This window comes from Sander vitreus, chromosome 20, assembly GCF_031162955.1.
Source record: "Sander vitreus isolate 19-12246 chromosome 20, sanVit1, whole genome shotgun sequence".
In the NCBI taxonomy this organism is placed as follows: domain Eukaryota; kingdom Metazoa; phylum Chordata; class Actinopteri; order Perciformes; family Percidae; genus Sander; species Sander vitreus.
In genome coordinates, this window is record NC_135874.1 from 25,344,700 (window position 1) to 25,367,364 (window position 22,665).

The following is a 22,665-nucleotide window of genomic DNA, read 5'->3' on the forward strand; positions in this document are numbered from 1 at the left end:
AATCTTTCAGGTTTCCTTTTTTGGGGAGTTTCACCAGGTATCCCTCTGTCCAGTCGCTTGGCACCCTTTCATCCTCCCAGATGTGTCCAAAGAGTTGGTGAAGTAGTGTTGTTGCCGTTTCTGGGTCTGCTTTGATGGCTTCTGGGGGTATTCCATCGGGCCCTGGTGCTTTATTGTTTTTTCAGTTTTTGGATGGCCTTTCTTATTTCTTGTTTGGTGGGCTTGTTGGTATTCACCTGTAGAGGGCGTACAGCTGGAGAGATGTTGGCCAGTTCAGTTGGTATGGGTCTGTTCAGTATGTCTCTGAAATGCTCGGCCCACCTTTTCATCTGGTCTTCTTGCTTTGTGAGTGTTTTTCCATCTCTGCCTAGTATTGGCCTATCTGGGCTTTTGCGTTTACCAGCCAATTTCCGTGTGCTATCATAAAGCTCCTTCATGTTGTGTTGAGCTGCTGCTTGTTCTGCTTGGGTTGCTAGGTTGTTAAATAATTGTTTTTTATCTTTCTTGATGTTCTTTTTAACAAGTTTGTCTGCCATTATGTAGTCTTGCTGTGCTTTTGCTTTTGCAGTTCTTGTGCGGCTATTGCTAAGAGTGTCTTTTGCTTGTTTGCGCATTTGAATTTTCTGTAGAGTTTCTCCTGTGATCCACTCCTTGTGTTGCCTTGTCCTTCTCCCGCATGTGTCCTCACATGCTTCTATCCATGCCCTCTTCATGTTCTGCCATTGTTGGTCCACGGTTTGGTGTTCTTCCAGTCTGCTCAGGGGGTGGAAACGGTTTGAGAGGGTGATTTGGAATTTCTCTCTGATGTTCCGATCTTGGAGAAGGCTAACATTATATCTGGTGCTGACTTTTTTTGCAGAATTTGTGAATTTCTTTAGTTTTAACTGGAGTGTCCCTATTAGAAGGTGGTGGTCTGTGGAAACATCAGCTCCTCTTTTCACCCTGACATCTAGGAGGGACCTCCTGAACTTCTTACTGATACATATATGATCAATCTGGTTTTCAGTTTTGTGGTCTGGGGAGACCCACGTGGCTTTGTGCACTCTTTTATGTGGAAATAATTACACTACACAGGATCTGAACAACTATATCTTTATTGCAAAGTCTCAAACAGTACAAACGGACGTTGGAAGTATGTATCAAACATCCAATAAAAAACTGCTGACGGTACTTTAGCTTTTAAGGCTTGCAGGTAAGACATGTGACATGGTTCACTAATATAAAGAGGTGCAGATGTGAATAGAGGCAGAACAGGCACTTCATATTTAGTTTCACATTACCAGACCTTCCTCCACAGCGCTGCGGAGGAGGGTCTGGCTAGTCCACACAACATTCTTTGGTTCGTTGGCAATTCTTTAAACCAATCACAATCGTCATGGGCGGTGCTAAGCACTGGACGGAGCTACAGTGCCTCTGCAAAATAGCCTCGGGAAGGAACTTGTTTTGGTGGAACGTGTACGTTTAAAAGTTGTTTTAGTCGTGCAACAGAAAACTCAGATTGGACAAATAGTCTTGCTAGCTGTCTGGATTTACCCTGCAACACAAAGAAAGCGTGAGGGACATCCAGCCAAAACGAGGGACATCCGGCGGAATTTCCGGCGGCACTAAAGCAATCCCAGAAAAGAAACGTTGTCGATAAAGACTACTTCATATTAATCAGGTGTGCTCTGGTTTTCTATGACGAACCTGAAAATCATTGGAAGGATCTTTTTCTCACAAGTTGGTGGAGACCAAAGCAGAGCTACAATGAGACTTCCATTCATCAGGTGGACACAAACACTACTCCAATGGGATGCTAATGTTTTGTCAGTAGTTGTTTGTATACACGTCAGCCAGTAGGATATCATTTCTGTGTTTGCCTATCACTAGTGACGGCCAAATGAAGCTTCATGAAGTTCATGAACCATTTTCTGAGCCCACTAGATGGCGCTCTCTGTTCAACAAAGGGCTGAAAGCACACTGAATTGCCATTACTTGAGCCTCTTGCTTTAAACAAAGAGCTCCATCCAGTGGGCTCAGAAATTAATGAAATAGTTCATGAAGCTTCATTTGGCAATCACTACCTATCACCTCTCAACAGACAAACACCTGTTACAGCTTTGATGCTAAATTCTGATTTATTGGCAAGCAGAGTTTTCTCAATTGTTCATGACCCATATGAAAATAATATTAATAACATAATACAACTGTGACACTTGTGCTCATGTGAAAGTAAACTGCGATTTGACCCATTACATGTAGTGAGGTCTGTCACTTCCGTGTCAAACAGCGTGGGACGACGATGAACATCAAACAAACTCTATGTCATATATAAGAAATCAATGCCCCGTCAGCCATCCACCTCAACCATAAATGCGTGGCATACATCCGAATTACAGTGCATAACTTTTCATAGCGATATGTACAAATGGTTCATGAGCCTGAGGAAATACAATCTTCCCCCCAGCAGTGTGAATGTAGCCTCGATGGTGATCAACTCAACAGATATGTACTGCTGCATCCAGTCTGGCGGCTCACAATGTTAACTGTAGCACAAATGTATGTTATTCCTTCATCACGGATGTCAAAAGATTAATGACATGACGATTTATTCTTGTCAAATGATACATACGGCTCCTTTAAAAAATATTATCGTCTGTACGTATTTGAAATGATGGTCGTGTTTCACAGCTTCTGTTCTCATAAATGCTTGGCGAGTTATTAAACATACGTAGAACATGTCCACTTTTCTTTAGGATTAGTCTCACCAAAGTCCATTGGCTGTTGACATACAACACAACAAGCTTCAGCAGAACTTCATCCATACAAAGCCTTTGATTGCACCTGAGAATCCATTCTGTCAGTTATGTGCACTTGAATCCAGCATGTCTCTTATTTTTTTACCTAGCCAGGTCATACACTGGTAAGAGTCTGTCTGCTTCTAGTGTGCAGCACTCTGTCTGTCTGTCTGTCTGTCTGTCTGTCTGTCTATATGTGTGTGTGTGTGTGTGTAGGTCAGGACACCACTGAGTTAGTGCCGGGCTCCAGGCCGGGGTTGACCGCACACACTGGCAGCCTGTTGGCTTTGGACTGGCTCAGGTTCCAGCTCTGCATTTTCTTGCGGTACCTCTCCGAATCCACTTTGTCCATCTGAGCTGATGTCAGAGCAGCAGCGGGGTGTAACGTGTTGCACAGGGCTCGAAACAACAGCCTGCAGAAGGAGAAGACGCAGGACAGCATGAGTTTACAACATTCTTCCAGGACATGGATCAGTAAATGATGAACTTAGGGAGGGGAGCATCAACACCCAGAAACAGAAAAACAACTTCAGCAGATGAAGTGTCCCTTCCCAGGCTTCAAGGAATGAAAGAACTTAGCAAGTTCAAAAGAATTAAAGACCACCCAAGCCAATAAAATCAGCTGATTTAAAAGATGTAAAAGCAATAGCTCAAACTTTAATTAAAGTTATAGACAATACAAAAAATATATTTAATTTGTGTTTCAACTTGTTGTTTAAATCTTGTTTAAATTCCACAAGATCACTCTCTCTCTTTCCATATATATATATATATATATATATATATACACACACATTTATATAATATTCACAATAAAATTGGCCTTCCTGGGCTGGCTGCCTGCACATACCGAGGCGGTAACGTTAGCCAAACAAACTAACTGCTCAAGGCAGCGTTATACCAGCAACTCCTGTGTTCTCAGAAGTAAAATGACTGTTTTTATCAATGGAGTCTGGTGGCTTTGAAGAGATAACAGCTTCCCCATCTGAAAGGGCAGTCTGACGGCAAGGTTAAGCGGTAAAATAGTCAAATTACAGTATACACTATAAGGTATACTTTGCCGATTTTAAACCAGCTCTGTGTCATGGCAGTGTGTGCAGACGAATGGCTTCCCTCCGTGGCATCAGCTATCAGTTCCTAAGTCTAACTGTTTTTCTCAGACGTGGAGTGATACTTCTAGTGCAAAAGAATTAGACGTCATAGCCGTGGTATGTTTGTTTTTTTAATATCACGGCTTCGGAGCAATCAGCTTGATTTGAGCCACCTGTTTTATAAAGCCCAAGACAGAGTAAAGAAATGCCAAATATATGTTGGAGTAATTTCAAGAGCTCAGGTTTTAGAAAAAGAAAGAAGCTGAGCTCAGCTGTATTAAGTGGATTTTTCTAAATGTAACAGCCTGGACATATTCAGTCTCGGAGTGCAAACTTCAAAGTAGGCCGCACTAAAACGGGACCCAGCTAGTGTGTGTTTCTTCGTATGCATACGAGTTGTGTGCCCATTTACAGTAGTGTATTTGAGGGGTGTGTGTGTGTGTGTACCTGGGTAACAGAGCCATCACAGTAGTGAGAGCACATACGATGTAGAAAAGAGGCTGGGACATCTCGAGTGTTTCCACCCCCACGGGGTTGGTGGGGGGGCTGCAGGTCACACAGAACACACCGAAGAGCAGCACGAAGCCAAAGTAGGAAGCGCCACTGAGCACCAACACCAGCGCGTGAATCCACGTCTGCAAAAAACGACACGGAGGTTTAGTGACTCCGCAACACAACTGCAGACACACATTATGGATCGCACACATACATAACATCCAGGACACGGACAATTCATTGTTCCAATGGCAAAGCAATGGAGACATAAACCAGTTTGAATTCCAACAACTGTTAGTATAGCAGTGTGTCTGACCAGAGTGTGACTCTCGATGACTTGGTGCAGCAGGATGATGAGGAGAGCTGAGGCGTTGATCGGAGAGCCAAAAGACAACACACCAACGCTGGATCCTGCCAATGCCTGAGACAAACATCACAACAACACTTACAGTGGGATCATTTTACACGGGCTCGGGCTTGCGCTCTGGGTTGCGCGGTAAATGAGCGGTCAGGTGATGTGTTTCGATTAGCGCGAAAATGGATGCTGAGGAGGTGAAACGGAGGCTGGCCTCTGCCTAGGCCTATTTAGAGTGCTGAGATATTACGACGTTACAGAGGACTTATTTTATTTCTTTGTACCAACTTCTAAGTGGCCTATAGCCTACGTTAGTCATGAATAAATGATGTTTATAAAAAATGTATAAATGACTCATTCTTGACAAAAGGCAAAAGAGCTGTGTGCGTGCGCACATTTGAATAATGTCGGGCTGTAAACGGGTTCGGGCTTTTAAAAAGCTGTCAATCAAAATGTACTTGTCGGGCTCGGGCCGAATTCTGTCGGGCTCGGGCCTTGTCGGGCCTAACTTTTAAGGCCCGATTACAGCTCTAATCATGGGACCAGGACTGTATGAGCAGGGTCTATTACCATGTGATCAGCTAGAGGAGCAGACATAGATTTGTAACCATACATGTAAAGAGAAGCAATGGAATACAAACAGCGATGAAGGACGTACTTGACAAACAAAAGGATGTGACACAGTGTACTTACAAAGTAAGGCACGAAGAAGCAGACAAGGCTTTGGTAAAACGCATCCAGGACTGTGATCCAGAACACGTAGGGGACATAGACCTGCAGAGAAACACCATTCACTTGTTCGTCCTTCTAGGGCTGGGTATCGTTCAAATATGTTCGATACCGGTACCGATACCGTGACTTCAATACCAGTTCCTAAACGATACTTATTTTGATACCAATTTTACAAAATTCATTTTAACAAAAAGAAATGACAACATTACGGCACAAATGTTTTTATTTATTTTTCAGTTCCTAATACGTGAGCCCCGTCTCTTTGTAACGTAGAGTTTTTCCTGCGCGTCTCTACGACGTGTAACGTTAGACAGCCAATCACCAGCGTTATTAGATCTTGGTAGAAGCATGCTGCATGCCGATTGGCTTACTGATGCTGCTGAGATTTACTCCTTAGGTATTGAAATTTGGTATTGAATGACGAGCATTCGTTTCAATACTCGATACTCAATACTTCAGAGGCAGTTCGGTCGGTGCTTACAAAGTATAATAATAAGGTACCTAGCCCTATGTCCTTCTAAACACAGTGTCCACAGACTTTAGTAACACTGACTCCATGCTTTCCTGGCCTCAAATGGATGAGCTCCATATTTCATTTCTTGTCCACACGTAAAAATGAAACAAAAGGACCTGCACGGTCTAAAGCCGTGTTCCCACGGGACTAGGTACATACTGAGGAACTCATTGTGTTTTGACAGCAGGGACCAGGGTCTAAATTTAGTTCTGGGGGCTTTTTTTCCTCCCCCCAAAAAGCCCCTGATCGGAGGGCAGTACTTTAAGAAAGTACAGGAACCCTTCGGGGTTGGATACACAGTTTATTATAGACTTATTATAGGAGTCGAGGTTGAACTTCCAAAATTTGAAACAAAAAAACCACACACATTTGCCAAAATCAATGCCATATGCATTAGCACAGCCAAAATGATCTAAACGTTAAAAAGCCAAGGGTTAAAACATAAAAACGCTCACTAATATGCAAATAAATGCATTAAGTCTGGTCAGGTAAAATACTGTTGGAGGAAGTGTACTAAGACTGGTCTCTGACCACCAAATAATTGTCATCTACCACAGGTGTTATGATACACATTCGGTCATGAAGTGTTCTTTATTAAACTGGTTGTTTCTGAGAAGCCAATAATAAGAACTGAAACTAGAGATGCACCGATAGACCGGCCGGTGACCGGAATTGGCCGGTTTTCACGTGCTCGGCCATGACCGGCGACCAGCAGGTCAGTCTGACATATGCTGATTTCAGGCCGGTCAACGCTACAATCAACTGACAACATAAGTTATACGAGTTACAGTTCTCAAGGACGCACGCACACACGGACGCGACAGCACAGTCTCGTTTTCCTTTCTCTCAACTTTTCCGCCGTGTGTCGCGCGTACCCGCTCGCGGTGTGAAGCGGGTGTCCGCAGTATTCTCGCACATGTAGGGAACCTCGTGAATTAACCTGCAACATGTCAGCTGTTTGGAAATTCTTCAGCGTGTGTGCAGAAGATAACAAGTTTGCAATATGCAACACCTGCAAGGAAAAAGTAGGGCGTGGAGGGACGACACCAAAAACCCAAATCACATTTTTTTTAGTTGGATATTGGATGTGAAAAGAAGGAAATGGTTCTAACGTTGCACTTTAGATGTGTGTGAATTTCCCACACCAGGAGTCATTTATATAGTTCTATTTTAAAGTGATCCATTATCTGTTCAAAAAATGTTCTATGTTCTGTGCAAAATGTTCTATTAAAGAAAAGATAGAAAATACATATTTGTGTGTGCTGTAAAGTGGTTAGAAATTGGCTAAAATCGGTATCAGCTGGTCAAACTCAAAGAAAATCGGAATCGGCCTAGAAAGTTGTAATCGGTGCATCTCTAATATATACACAAAGTCAGGTATTGGAATCGGTAGCGGATTGGTATCGGACCAGATCTTTTTAGATTCTTTTTTGGGACTTTTTAGGCCTTTATTTGACAGGACAGCCGAAGACACGAAAGGGGAGAGAGGGGGGAATGACATGCAGCAAAGGGCCGCAGGTTGGAGTCGAACCCGGGCCTGCTGCGTCGAGGAGTAAACCTCTATATATGGGCGCCCGGATAGCTCAGTTGGTAGAGCGGGCGCCCATATAAAGAGGTTTCATCAGACAATCTCTAGTCTTTAGTATTCTGTCATATCATATCATTCTGAGTCTCAGAGTAGAGCGTTGTTGCCCTGTGGTCCCATTTTAATACTTTCCCATTGCTTAGGAACAAATGTTTGACATTAGATACATAAATAAAGCTAAACACTGAACGACAGGCACTGTGATTGCAGGTTTTGAGAGGGCGGGTTTGTGCGCGTGTGTGTAGTCACCTTGGAGCTCTGCACAGACTGGTAGAGCTCCGGCAGCTCCATCAGAGTGTCTGCAGGCATGTGCTGATCCAGCACGCCGTAGATCAGAGGAGGAACGGACGTGAAGAGCAGGTTGAAGAGGATGAGCACCCAGGCGTTGGTCATGACGCTCCCAGAGAAACCGCAGAAGAACTGATACCAGAACAGCAGATTCACATACATCTGCAGCACACAGACAGCAGTGAGGATCGGTTATTTTTCATATTTGTTATACTTTGTAGTGCTTGCAGGGACGGCACAGCAGCTTGAGATTAATCTGTTTTGTACATGATGTAAAAAAAAAAAAAAAAAAAAAAAAAAAAGGATGTACTTCATCTAGACGAAAATGGAGGCACCTACAATTGGTGCTTGGAACAAGAATATGGTGCAATGTTTGTCCATGGATAGATTAACATATTTATATTAAAAAACAGGAAACCATCTGACCGATTTAGAAAAGAAATTAAAAAAAGGCATAGGGGAGCTTCTTGTTATGCGCTCCCCACCCTGCTCTCTTCTTCCTCTCTGTTCAGCTCAGGTGTTCCTAATTCCTGATTGTCGGTGTGGCCCCGCCCCTGTATATAAGGAAGGCTGGGCGACAGGGATCGGGTCTCTGAGACTGAAGCAGCTCTGATCACCGTTGTCTGGGCCCCGTTTCAGGAAGGAGGTTTAACAAACTGAGTGTAACCCTGAACTCTGAGTTGATTGACCCTGAGATGGAAACTGAGTTTTTCTGTTCCAGAACAGCTGATTTGAGTTGGTTCAATCAACTCGGAGTAGGTTCACTCTGAGTTAAGCGCGTGCACCAACGCTATAAAAAGGCAGCATGAATGGAGCAATGATACTACGATTCACCATGGTAACAACCACAACCAAACTGGTTGAGCGGAAATACTCATGCGCACGTAGGCCTATACAGTGAGTTTGAACATGTATTTTCGTTAAAAAAGCAACACAGCGGCTGCTGCAAAAGAGACAAAATTGCTGCTGGAATCAATGTGTAAGTTCTAATATAGTGTATTGATTTTAATATTTAATCATAAGTATAATATTACTGGTGAAATGGTATTGAACCTATAATCTATTTCATTTAGGTGCAATCCTACTAATCCCATTCTGAGGCTGCAGCACCATCATTAACAGAATTCTAATTCATAATCTTTTATTTCAAAGGGTTAAACCTGGCTGTATTAAGGGTTTACATCATTCACCTGCAATAGTGTGGAACTCCTTTTTAATGGCTCTCACTGGTTTGCGTCCAGGGAACACTACAAAACATTTAAAACACGTTTCAGAGCGATCGAGTCGTACTCGTCGGCGCTTTGCTATTCAGTGGCTTTACTAATATGCTCCGCATCACCAATGTTGTAAAAAAAACAAAAACGCTGGGATGTAGAGCTAGAGCATGTCCACGATGGGTGACGTTAGTGATATGAGGACGGATAAGGTTATGTACGCTACATAACTGATAGACTGGGAAGAAGAACGATACCGCTCATATAGATAGGCTAGTATCTGGAAATGAAAATACATCTATAGTCGGGGCCTCAGTATCATCTCCCGACGGATGTTGACGTAATACAGCTTCATCAACGGGATCATCGTCAAAAGGAAAGGCCATGTTTTGAGAAAAAAAAAAAAACTTTTATAGTCTATTTATTTATACAGGGACAGTGCATATTAATAAACATTTCTGTCAATATGCCAGAGTTAGCCAGAAGGCTATTTTTTTCATCTGCAGTCCCTAGACAGATGGTAAAAGTCACCCTAAAAGAAAGTAAAATTACATATTTACATAACATAACAATTACATTACATTTAGTAAAACGTAGTATTAAGCTAAAATGTACAATAGAAACATAGAAGACCAACAATCAGACAAAGGCACGAACACATGCACACAGTGCATGTGAAGGCGAGAAGCCAGCAGGGGGCAGCGAGAGCAGGTCAAGAAGTTCATGGTAATGCTGACAGCTCTGATTATCAACAAGCCATTTCTTTAACTGGATCTTGAATGTACGGTATGTGTTTAGATTTCTGATGGTTATGGGGGTGAGGTTCCACTCAGTAGCTGCTCGAACAGAAAAAGCAGTTTGTCGAAATACACTTTTCCTAAATGGAATGATACACTCTCCCCTCGCTGCACCTCTGGTTCTGCTGTGATCAGCTGCTCGGACGTTGACAAACTGGTGGAGAGGTGGGGATGATAAACCGTGAATAATTTTAAAGACAAGACATAGATTTGACCATTTGACCATGTTTGTCCAGTTGAGTGATCTGTGTTTTCGTAATATTGGACAACGATGAAAAATGCTTGGCTTCTTGTCCAGGATTTTAACAGTTTGTTTGTGAAGTGATTGCAGAGGTTTCAGAGATGTAACACTAGCTTGTGACCAAATGGGTAAACAGTAAGTGATATGTGAGAAGATCACAGAGTGTATGTACATTTTTGCTGCCTGTGTGGACATTTGATGGCGAATGTATCTAAAGTTACTGAGGTTGAATTTGATTCGATTACAGACCCTTTTTACATGTGATGTAAATGACAACTTAGAATCAGTTAAAGCCCCAAGATATTTGTATTCTGACACGATCTGCAGCCTTTTCCCTAACACTAAAACATCTGGCTCAGCACTGCAGTTTCTGTGGGACATGGCGAAGAACATTGCTACTGTTTTTGATGTGTTCAACTTCAGGCAGTCTGCCTAACATGGTTAATAAACCAACACTGTTTTTTGTATTCATGCCGATAACAAACTGTGCTAAAATGCGCCTGATACAGACTGAATGAATGAGGAAATGAAAGAGCGCTGTGTCAGAGGGAGGAGACTGAGAGAAAAACTTTCTTGAAGAAAACCTGCTCCCGACCAGGTTACGTTCACAGGCTCAGTTACCATAGTAACTGACTCTGAGGTTAAGGTACCTCTCTTTCTGAAACAGAAAACTCAGAGTCTCCCTCATCTCAGGGTTAACAAACTCAGAGTTTTCACTAAACCTGCTTTCTGAAACGGGGCCCAGGTAGTTTTCGCGGCTTTGTTTCTGTTAGTTAGTCTCTACTCTTTATTTTTTTTGGGGGGGGGGTTCTGGGTCCAATGGCCCTTGATGGGTTGGCTCAGGCTTTGCTAATGCGACATTAAAGAACGGCTTGTTTATTGCTAAGGCCATATGGTCAAAATTTAATGATTTATTAAAAATGTAATAACAATAACTTATAACAATAACTTATTTCACCAGTAAATTCCTGTTAAACGACAAAAACAATTTTACAATAACTTTGAATGCAGCACGAGGCTGGCGAGGCGGGTTTCAAGTGAACGCAACATCTGTGTTGTTTTTCCGACAACAGCAGCTGCTCGCTGTCATACGTTCCTCTCCAGTGAAATACAGACACACTTTTACACCGTTTAACTGTCAGCATTTTAACTGTGTTTACACCAGCTGTTAGCTAACAGTAGGCTAACGTTACCTGCTGCCAAGTGTAGTGTTAACTAGCGTGACATGCGGCGACGTTTAGGTTGCCTCTAATGTCCGTTTTCAGGGCATCAGAGAGAAGCGCAGGCATTTCAGTGGCACCGAAATCCGCGTTGCAATTCGGTCCGGGAGATAACGGTCATTAAGGCACCGGGTCTCGGACCCCCCCAGAAATAAAAACTCTTCGGATCTACACGATTCACGTGGATGACATTTTCCCATTCAAAACGCCGATTTTCGCCGAAAAGCGACTAGTTTGAAGGTATGCCTTTGTTCTTTTTGGCCAGACCTCCAGACTCCCATAGTTTTGGTTTAATCAATAATAGTTAAGTTGTGCATAAACTTTAATTTACTTTAACTAATCCTCAAGTTTGATGTTCTTCGCTATGTTGATGGTCACATTTAAGTTGTGTTTGTTTGCTGCGGCCGTAACACTTCCACACAGGACACTTAAAGTAAGTGGTGAACCCCATAAGGGAAAAGGACTGAGGCATGTCTTGGAGGGTGATAGCAAAGGTGCAATTCTTATTTATTTTTGTATTTATGCGTATCGTTTGCTAGAGGTGCCATTATTGTATGCATGTGATACTGTCATATACAGTAGTAAGCTTTTTGTTTTTCGGCTCTTGTAGTACGGCAGATGTTGGGAGAGAGATTTATTGTGGGCTGGGGGGGGGGAGGGTTAAGGATGCACATATGTGTATGATGTTATTAGGGGTGTCACGATTCTCCAAATCCACTATTTCAATTTAAACATTTATTTTTGAATAGGGATGGAAATGCCACAATAAGAGCCACTGGATGGCAGAAGGTTACCTTGCAACAGTTTGAGTTTCTCAGAGTTTACGAGGTGCAATTGAATGCGCCATTAGTTTAACAGGGGCACATAAAAGCACCATGGAGTCCCGTCGGAACCCACATGCTTTACCTTGTTTTTACCTGTTTTTTTTGTTTCCGTAACTCACTCACGCAAACATGTTGCCACACTGGTGACTTCAGGGACGCAGGAGGATTTTTCAGTTCTATTGTTTCTCCGTCATCTCCGACTCCGGCAGTGAACATGGACAAGCTAACGTCACTGTGTTTTGAGCTGCATGCTACCAGTGGGTAAGCTATGCTTTTTTTCATTGAACGTGTGTAAGCAGGCGTGCGTGGAGAGAGAAAAAAATAACGGGGGAATCGCCGATTCCTGCTTATTATCACGATAGTACAAATCGAAATTTAGATCCATTTTAGTTTTAAAAACAAAATTGTGAAACCCTAATTGTTAATGTTTTTTTTTTTTTCTTCTAATCTAATGTTCCACGTATGAGGGGAAGAAACACTGTGCAATAACAGCAGATTCATGTCATGCTGTATGAGTAGGACCTAATAAAATCTTTGTCGAAAAAATGTCAGACTACACAATATCAGTTTTAAGGCATGTCACATTAAAGTTAATAATTAAACTATGAATCCCATTGATTAGACTGTAAGCGTTTTGTCTTGCTTACGGAAAAAATATCTGGCAAAACCGGTACAGTCATGAGATAGAGATCCTACGAGTAAGAAGTATGGTGGCAGGAAGGATACTTGGCTTTGTCTTGCCCATAGTACGTTGTTTTAGAGAATTAGATAGGGTTGGTTCTATAAGGGTGTTGTGCAACTCTTCCTGATGTGAGAGCCAAAACCACCATCTTAACCAGATACTTAAGTCAGTACTCTTACCACATTCTTGTAGATGAAATAGAGGATCATGTTTGCAAGACGAGAGTAGCACAAGTGGCCGTGGACCAGCAGCAGCTTACTGAGGTGTTTAAACCTGGAGATGGCAAAGTCACTGGACATCACAGCCTGGGGGAGGACACACAGTGACACAAACCTTACAGACTGCTTCACACACAATAGGGGCTAATACTTAAAAAGAAAAAAACAGGTGTCTCCCTCTGTTAGTTCCTACTGACAAGCAAAACTGTGATGATGCTGGCTACTATAAACACATTGATGCTAATATGTCAACTTTTAGTTGCATCTCACAACAGGCAGTTTTAGAGATCAGAGAAGTGTAGAGAGTTTACATCAACAATAGGCAGGAGTCCTTGCTTTGTGACGGTGTGCACTGTGGCAACTGAGTAAGCTATGTAGTTCGTTAGAAACTTTATTGTCCACGTTGTTGAAAATTGTCTTTGGGTTCACCACAATCAAGACTAGGGTTGGGTATTGTTTGGATTTTTACGATTCCGAACCGGTATTTTTAAAAGGTGCCCTGCCACATTTATTTCATTATTTGTCTGAAGTTCTACCATGGACTGTAACACTTTTTGTGGAAAAAAAATGCCTTGGTTACCTTGTTTCAAGCCATTCTAGCGTGGTATAGAAAGCCTTCAGGAAGACTCAGTTCAATTTGTGCCAGTTCTCATTAATATTCAAGAGCTAAGCTGCTTGACTCTGATTGGCTAACAGCTAGCCAATGCGAACCTTGCTATCAGCATCCTTTACCCAGCGCAACTGGGCGAGCTCATGAATAGTAATGACCTCAGGCAACACCACGTCAGACTGACCAGCTTTTGTAATTGGCCTGATTCCTCCGCTTATTTCTTTTCAGTGGCTAGAGCCAACAGAGGAGGTAGCAGTTCATTTTCACATTCACGACATAACACAAACACATATGGACCTAACAAGTAAATACGGTTTAGTGTGGCAGGGCACCTTTAAAACGATTCCGATTCCTAAACCGATTCTTGAAAAACTGAAAAATGACATCAAAGAAGGGCTCTTTTATAGAATTTTGTTTTTTAAATTGAAAATGATTTAAATTTAACAATATATTAACGTTTTAAAGTACTTAAATATATAATAAGACAGAGAGAGTGTGATATTTTTACGTCCATTTCGGAGCGACAGAGGGAAAATATTTCAGTCGACACATTAAATGGAACCGAAATGAGGAACCAACATTTTCGTTCTAATCCGGTCTGATTCCTACCGGTTGCGTAGGAACCGGTTCCATAGTGGAACCGGGTTTCGGTATCCAACCCTAATCAAGACAAGAGTAAAAACAGTGTGGAACCGGGTTTCGGTATCCAACCCTAATCAAGACAAGAGTAAAAACAGTGTGGAACCGGGTTTCGGTATCCAACCCTAATCAAGACAAGAGTAAAAACAGTGTGGAACCGGGTTTCGGTATCCAACCCTAATCAAGACAAGAGTAAAAACATTGGGAGAGCTTGGAATTCAATCGCATGCAATCAAAATCAGTTCAGTAGACCTATCACCAAAATTATGTCATTTTTAAAGGCCGGTGTGATTTGCAGGTGTTGTGTCAGGGGGAACCTAGCGGTCGTTACCTGCATGCCCTCCTGACCAGATATCCCGATGCCCACGTCAGCCACCTGAATCATGCTCACATCATTGGCTCCATCACCTAAATGAACACAAGATTCCATTTTATTGTCCTTCATGTTCAGGTATCTACAAAAAGCATATCACATATTAGAAGACTATGTGATATGCTTGGAAGTATTGCGATTCGATAGTATTGAGTATTGCGATTTTCTTTTCCTTCTTTAACAAAAACAAAAGCTGATTAATACATTTCTGGGGTCAATATATCATGAGACATGTCTAAAAAGTAATTGTTTTCTAAGAAGAATTACCTTTTTAAGACCTTTATGAAAGACCTATATCACGACACAAAGTCAGAAAAGTACATGCAAAGTAAATAAAATGATTAAAATTGAATGAAAGCGACACCGAGTAATATTGATCTGTACATACACAGAGAATTATATTTGGACTATTGAAAGATAGAACTACAACGCTACAGAATAATAATGATAAAAACCATTTCAATGAGCATTAGAAGTATCGTTACATGGATGTAGGAACATTGTTTAAACACATTGTAGGGTTAACAATTGGTGCATGTTTAAAATGATTTAAGATCTAGAACACGATACCTTTGCAAATTTAACACTTTTTAAGGCCTAAAATTTTTATTTAGAAATTTTAGACTTTTTTTGTGTTGTCTTCCATTCGACCATGCATCGTCCTCCCTGAAAATCAACACTTTTTCTGAAGTTTTTGTCTCTTTTTTCGACACTTTTGGCGCTTTATTCAATGTTTTTTGGCGCATTTTTGAAGTTTAACGCTTCTTTTCACTACCATGTGTAAACACCACCAACGCCAACTCAGTTTTACACTTATTTTTGGAATTCATGGTCAATAAAAAACCTCATTTATAGGAAATTATACCTAATTCTTGAGTTAAAAAAGCAGAAATTATGAATTATTTAGACTAATATTAAAGGAAGGATAATCACAGAAGGGTCAATGTTCAGTCGGGATACTGTTTCAAAACATTTCAAACACTACAAACTTTAACAAAACACCCAACATTCAATGAAAGTAGAGATCCGATCTTTTGTAGTACTTGCGAAGCACGTTGTATGAAATCATCTGTGTTATTTTTTTGGGTAATCCAAATTAGGTAGTTAAAAAGAAACCCATATTTCTGATATAAACATTTAGACAACGGGTCATTTGACCCGAAGACAACACACGGGTGAAGACCCCGAGGAAACCCTGGAACAAGGAACACGTCCTACAGGCGGAGTCCTTACCCACGGCCAGGGTCATGACGCCCAGCTGGTCCCGGACCAGCCGGACCACCTGGCTCTTCTGCAGCGGAGTGGACCTACAGCAGATGACTGCCTTGCACCCTTGGCTCAGCTCCAGGAAGTGGTTCTTTAGCTCTTCCTGCAGGGCCCATTCCAGCGTCCGTCCGTCTATAACCAGAACGAAGCCTGCCACGCTGCCAGAGGACGATTCCCCATGATTCCCTGCTGCGGTCGGCTCAGTCAAACTGGCTTCACCGCGCTGCACTTCCACTTTGAGCTCCTCAAGTAGAACTGCACACACGTCCTGATGCGTGAAAGAAATCCGTAAGTACTGATAGAGCGTAGAGTCACAGTACATTTACATCATTGCATTTGTCACAATAATTATGCAATGCATAACATGATTGTGTTTTATCCTTTAAGCAGCTGGGCCTGAAGATCGTGACAGCTGTCGTAAACACTTCTGGTTAGACTGCGATTGATTTTGGGCTTCACTTTTGTTCAGTGGGAGGAAATGGAGATGCATCGTCCGTCATTTGGGCAGACATGCCGGCAGTCATTATTATACCCCACCAGAAGCAGCAGGAGAGAAGTTCATTTGCACATGCTGTAAACTAACACTACTATGCAACATGATTTTTTCATAGCTAAAAGTGTTTAGCACTTGCAGCATGAGGGCAGGAGATGACAATTACCCAAATAACCACTCGCCAGGGATCGGATTAACAAACTGAGAGGCTAGAAAGGTAGAAAGGCAGTGCAAGCCTAAACAACCGCCGTAGATAAACATTTCAAATTTCCCAAATAAGCCCTACAACAGTGCAACAGTCCTTCGGCCACTGACCTTGCTTCCACAGCTGGCTGTCAGCAGTTGGTCGTTGGGACAAAGGAGTTTGCAGGCATAGGCGATGTTGATGGCTGTCTCCTTTTTGTCTCCAGTGAGGATCCAGACTTTGATCCCGGCCCTCTGAAGAGCTTCGATGGTCTCTGGGACCTCCTCCTGCAGTCGGTCCACAATACCAGTGGTGCCTGAACACACACACACACACAGACAGACAGACAGACACAGACAGACACAGACAGACAGACACAGACACAGACAGACACAGACAGACAGACACACACACACACACACACACACACACACACACAGCAACTTACCAGGCTGTTCTAGTTGTCAAAGTTGTCTAGTTTATCAAAAATCTCTATGTGTAAATAACATTTTGTTAAAGCACCAACTTAAAAGAATGAGGTGCGATTCTGACCCTGCTGGGTCTTCCTCAGGCCTCAGATTTTGCCTGAGGAAGACCAAAATCTGGCAAAATCTAAGGCCTGAGGAAGACCCAGCAGGGTCGAAACGTTGCAGCACAATAAACGAATGGGAGAATTAGCAGAGTGCGGGTACCTCATTCTTTTAAGTTGTATCCAGCCCCTTTTGCCCTGCACCTCACCGGGGGGGGGGGGAATGTGCACACTACCACTCTACGTTAAAGCACCAATTGTCAACCCTATAATATTGTCGCCATATCGACATTGAGGTATTTGGTCAAGAATATGGTGATATTTGATTTTCTCCATATCGCCCAGCCCTACAGTAACTGTAAGTACTTTGTGCTCCCAGCTCTGATACACAGGTGGTCCGTGTGTGAGCGGTGCTCCTACCCAGCAGCGTGAGGTTGGTCTCCAGTCTCTGAGCGGACTCCAGCAGCAGCTCCTCTCTGTTCTCTATGCTGCTCTCTGCCAGCAGCTGTCCCTTCAGCCACACCTCGTACTCCTCTTCTTCCACAATCTGTTCCGGACACAGAACACACGGTCGCTGAGTCACACACACGTTGTCTTACTGTTAGGGTGGGGTATCTTACTGTTAGGGTGGGGTATTGTTTGGGTTTTTTTCCACTACTGGTGCTAAAACGATACTTTTGAAACGGTGCCGGTCCCTAAACGTTGCCTGAACCGACACTTAAAAAAGAAAAACACAAAATGACAGCTGGCGACATTAAAGAATGGCTTGTTTATTGCTAAGGCCACATGGTCAAAAATAATTATTGCAGTTTCTCAGAGTTTATTAGGTGTAACTGAATGCACCCAGAGTCCCATTGAAACCTCCATGCTTTACCTTCGTTTACAGTTAAACAGGTTTACATAACTCACTCACAGGGAAGCAGTAGGATTTTCCAGTTCTGTTATCTCTCCGTTATCTCTGACTCCGGCTGTGGCCATGGTGTCTGGAAAAGAGCAGCTGCAGGCTACCGGTAAGCTAGCGTTACCCTGTGTCTTTAGCTGCATGCTACCAGCCGGTAAGCTATGCTGTGTCTGTTAGTTTTTTTCTTCAGTTGTGCACAAATAGGCTGGGGTTGGAGAGAGAATTAAATTCTGGGGAAATCGCCCATCCTGCTTTTGATTTTGAAAGCTCATTTTGATTGATTTTCCTTTTTAAAATTCAAAATTGTGACACCCCTAATATTAAAAAATGTGTGATAATGTGTGTGCAAAGCTATTTTGTTTCACCTTCCCGAAGCATTACCTTTTTAGCGATGCAGAGTGTGCGAAGGCCTTCTCTGGCATAGCTGTCTAGATGAATTTGGGTTTGTTCTCTGATGTGACTGTAGATCTCCTGAGCCTGCTCTGCACCTGAACACAACATAACAACAGTCACACAGACAAACATTGCTGTTAACATTAGTATTATTATTTGTCTTTAGATCAGTCGGGCAAAGACATTTCTTCAACCAGGGCTGTATTAGGCATTGGCCGGTATAAGATACTGACGGTATGATAACCTTCAGCAAAAATATCACGCTTTCACGCTACTGCGGTATTGCAATTACAGCTTTAAAATGTATTATTTTAAAATGTGTGGGTAAAAAACCAAAATCTTTTTTTTCCCATTGAACACAATGTATTTTATTTTAAAACACATGGCACACTGGCAGGGAGAGAGATTTCGAAACTGCACTCTCTGTCCTTGACGACTCATAAAGAACAGCTCAGACTCTTTGTCTATACTCCTTCTGTTAGTTATGTAGAAGAACATGAATTAACTAACAGTTTTAGGGCCCTATCTTGCACCCGGCGCAGTGCAGCACAAAGCCAGCAAGTGTCTTTGCTATTTTAAGACCGGCGCAGTTGTCAGTTCCCCATCCAGCGCCCGCGTCGTTTAAATATAAAAAATGCACCTGCGTCCATCTTTGTGCCCATGGGCGTGCTGATCTTACAGGGAGGTGTGTTCAGGTGCATTCTTGGCGTATTGCTATCTTGAGGCAGCGGGAAGTGATCGCACCATTGACCAACAAAAACCTGGTCTAAAGTCAATACCGCATCATTTCATTGTTATTTTAACAGCAAATTAGTAAAATGCGCCTAGGCTTATGCACAGCACAATACTTGTTACACACACACACACACACACAGGGAAGTGCAGCAGCACACAAACATGCAAAAGATTACAAATAAAAATATTACGGTGCAAATCCTCCATCCTCCATCATAACAGCAATGCTCCAAGGTCCAAACTCGCCTGGCTTTTAAAGGGAATGGGAGATGATCTCTGATTGGTTTATTGCATGTTACACCCAAAACACACCTATGAATTAATGAAGACACTAAGTACAACCCTTGTGAACCATGCGCCTGGCGCACGGACCCTTTTTTCTGCCGTTAAACTAGCAAAAGTGGATTTGGACATGCTCTAAACGCACCTGCGCCATGCGCTTCACGCCGTGCGCTTAGATCATTAAAATAGGGCCCTTAGTCTCATTTTATCCTGAAATCTTCTTTCCTGTTCACTGATTAAGTTCCTATTATGTTCTCCGATCAACAAACTTTTAGTGTCTCCTGTGTTAATTAAGTCTGCCTTTTATCTAGCTCAGTGTTAAAACAAAGCATTTTACTTTGAGTGAGAGATTTTGTTTAGAGCCCGAGCCGGCTCCAGCGGAGTTCACACCAAAGTTTAAACAAAGGACCGTTTTTCAATAGTTTCAGCAGACGGTATTTGGTCTATGCAAATCTGCTCAGATAGTTTTTTTTCCACAGTTACCTTTGGGCGTCTCAGCCAGGTCCATGATGACAGAGTCGGCTCCCTTGGTGTAAACCACCACTCGTCCCGTGAGCGGGTGGCGCACCACCACTGACATCTTCTTCCTGTTGGAGTCAAAGGGCAGGATGTGGAGTAGCTGGACCGCCAGAGAGCCGATTCCCGGCAGATCTACCAGCAGGCTCTCTGCGGAGCGTCCGCGCAGGGTGCAGCGGTACGCCTGGGCGGCGTGGACCAGAGCCGCCTCGTCTGGACTCTCCGCCTCATACAGCAGTTCCTCGTTAGTGTCACTCTCACAGTCCACTTCTCTAATCGGATCCTCCGCATCCTGCCTGGCCCCATCAGGGTTTGTCTTTGCATCCTCATCCTCTGTGTCCCTGTGCTCCGTCTGTCCAGCATCGCCTCCTTCAGCTCGGGAGGATAAGTCCAGTTTACGCCTCAGGTCGGGGGGCTCCAGGTTGCTTTCTTGGCCCGGGTCCGACCCGTCTGTGGTGCCGTTAGTGGGTGTGAAAGAGCCGGTCTTCCCCCGGGCGAACAGCCTCCGGGTGAAGCTGAGAGGGCTGCTTTTCATCTGGGGAGGGGACAGCGTGGAGAGGGCTGTGAACGGAGAGAAGCTCAAGCGCAGGAACATCAGCTTGAATTCCTCCAAGGACTTGAGAGGCGTTCGTGCTTCAGGCACCTGCAGGGAAGAGAAGGGAAAAAAAGACAAGATTGGATCAGCTTTTGTAAGAGAACTTCTAAAGTGAAATGCGCAGTAAGCCATTGTTTTTCATTCAAATGCGTGGATTTCTAAAATGTCAATGGCATTTGTGTTGTCTTTAGTTTTCTTTTCCTTTTCCATCCACACCGATCCCTTTGGCGACACTATACAAAACAGGCCTGGTACATAAACAGCATCAAACAGGACCGCAAGGCCCTGCAGAGAGTGGTTTGTTTGGCTGTACAATAGGCGGTGCCCTTCCCTGCTAGAAAAAAAGCTATGAGAATCATTAAAGATCCAGGTAACAGCCTTTTCTCCCTGTTGAGGTCGTAAAGAAGGAACCGGATACACCAGGCCAGCACCGAGAGGCTCAGGAGGAGCTTCTACCCTCAGGCCACTAGGATCATGAGAGTTTAGCCCGTTTTCAAAAATATATATCAGAAATATGGGTTTCTTTTTAACTACCTAATTGTAATTACACAAAAATAACATGGATAATTCCATACAACGTGCTTTGCAAGTACAACAAAAGACTGGATCTCTACTTTCATTGAACATTGGGTGTTTTATTCAATTTTGTAGCATTTGAAAAATGGAAATGTTTCGAAACTGTATCCTCACTAAACGTTGACATATACCCTTCTGGATTAGGAATCATTTCCTATAAATAAAGTTTATTGACCATGAATTCAAAAAAATAATGTAAAACTGGTGGGAGTAAGTTGGTGTTAGTGGTGTTTATACATGGTAGTGAAAAGAAGCGTTAAACGGCAAAAAAAGTGCCAAAAATATTGAAAAAAAATCACCGAAAGTGTAAAAAAACTTGTTGATTTGACCCAGGAGGACAACGAGTGCATTGTCGAATGGAAGACAACACAAGGGTTACGTTTTACAGTATAGGACATTATTTGATTTGTTTATTTTGTAATAAGTAGGTATGTACAGTAGATCTCTCCAAAGACATGTTTGTGTTAAAAAGAAATACTCCTATAGAAGTAGTTTGTCTCTCGTTGTATTGGTTTGCCCTCTTATGGACATAATGCCCAAAAATAAAACACACACACACCAGGAGTGATAACCGTGCAATAATGTGACTATGCAATACTGAAATATACAGTACGACTGTTTACTAGTTATTCTGTCTTCTCTCTTATATTTACTTATTATTTGTGTCTTGTACTTTTTTTCCCTTTCCCTTGCTGCTGCAACATTGTGAATTTCCCTGTTGTGGGATTAATAAAGGATTTTGAATCTTGAATCTTAAATGTGTTTTGTTTTCATCAAACATCAATGTCGCCAGCCCTATTAAGCCCATTAAAGTGCCCATATTATGCTCATTTTCAGGTTCATAATTGTATTTTAAGGTTTTACCAGAATAGGTTTACATGGTTTAATTTTCAAAAAACACCATATTTCTGTTGTACTGCACAGCTCTCTCTCACTGCTGCAGATCCTCTTTTCACCTGGTCTCTGTTTTAGCTACAGAGTGAGACCTCTTTTCTTCTTCTTCTTCTGTACTATCTTTGATTGCACTTGCACATGCTCAGTAGCTCAGATGTAGATCATGTCAGCTAGCTAGCTCCATAGACAGTAAAAGAAAGGCTGTTTCTCCAACTTCGGTCAGTTACAAGGCAGGATTAGCTGGGAGACTTCTAAATGAGGGCGCACATGGAAGTAGTTCTTTTGTAGATTATGGTGAACTTGTGTGTGTTGTAGCAGTGCTTTGCTATTGAGAATGAGGTAGCATGCTAGCGTTAGCATTAGCGTTAGCATGCTAACGCTAATGCTACGAGCTAACAGTTGTGGTTAGTCAGCTCGTTTCGGCTTGTGATTTTGAACAGCTCACCCGGAGACTGAAGGCAGGACACATTCAGAAACCGTATCTCACTCAAAACAGCATGGATGGATTTTTGTCAAAGTTTGTATGCGTGTGGAAGCACCAGAGACACAAAAGAACACCCCAAATCCCAGAAAAAGTGTTTTTTTTTCATAATATGGGCACTTTAAGCATCAATTCAACCTGCATTCTATCCAAAGAAGGGGCTAT

At 42.6% G+C, this 22,665-nt stretch overlaps 1 protein-coding gene across 3 annotated transcripts in view; it reads right to left on the reverse strand.

Moving 5' to 3' along the window:
- Nucleotides 1–1,076: 1,076 nt before the first annotated feature.
- atp10d (ATPase phospholipid transporting 10D) overlaps nucleotides 1,077–22,665 on the reverse strand; it is a 52,161-nt gene continuing 30,572 nt past the window's right edge. For 2 of the 3 annotated variants that reach the window (XM_078277716.1, XM_078277718.1), the window contains 12 exons: nucleotides 19,922–20,597; nucleotides 18,410–18,516; nucleotides 17,548–17,674; nucleotides 16,730–16,914; nucleotides 15,889–16,189; nucleotides 14,614–14,690; nucleotides 12,995–13,120; nucleotides 7,799–7,999; nucleotides 5,412–5,492; nucleotides 4,680–4,784; nucleotides 4,316–4,503; nucleotides 1,077–3,190 (listed from right to left, as the gene is read on the reverse strand). In XM_078277716.1, the coding sequence (XP_078133842.1) occupies nucleotides 2,995–3,190; nucleotides 4,316–4,503; nucleotides 4,680–4,784; nucleotides 5,412–5,492; nucleotides 7,799–7,999; nucleotides 12,995–13,120; nucleotides 14,614–14,690; nucleotides 15,889–16,189; nucleotides 16,730–16,914; nucleotides 17,548–17,674; nucleotides 18,410–18,516; nucleotides 19,922–20,597 (2,370 nt within the window). In that variant the 3' untranslated portion in view covers nucleotides 1,077–2,994. The remainder of the gene's footprint in view (nucleotides 3,191–4,315; nucleotides 4,504–4,679; nucleotides 4,785–5,411; nucleotides 5,493–7,798; nucleotides 8,000–12,994; nucleotides 13,121–14,613; nucleotides 14,691–15,888; nucleotides 16,190–16,729; nucleotides 16,915–17,547; nucleotides 17,675–18,409; nucleotides 18,517–19,921; nucleotides 20,598–22,665) is intronic. The other variant, XM_078277717.1, reaches the window with a different exon arrangement.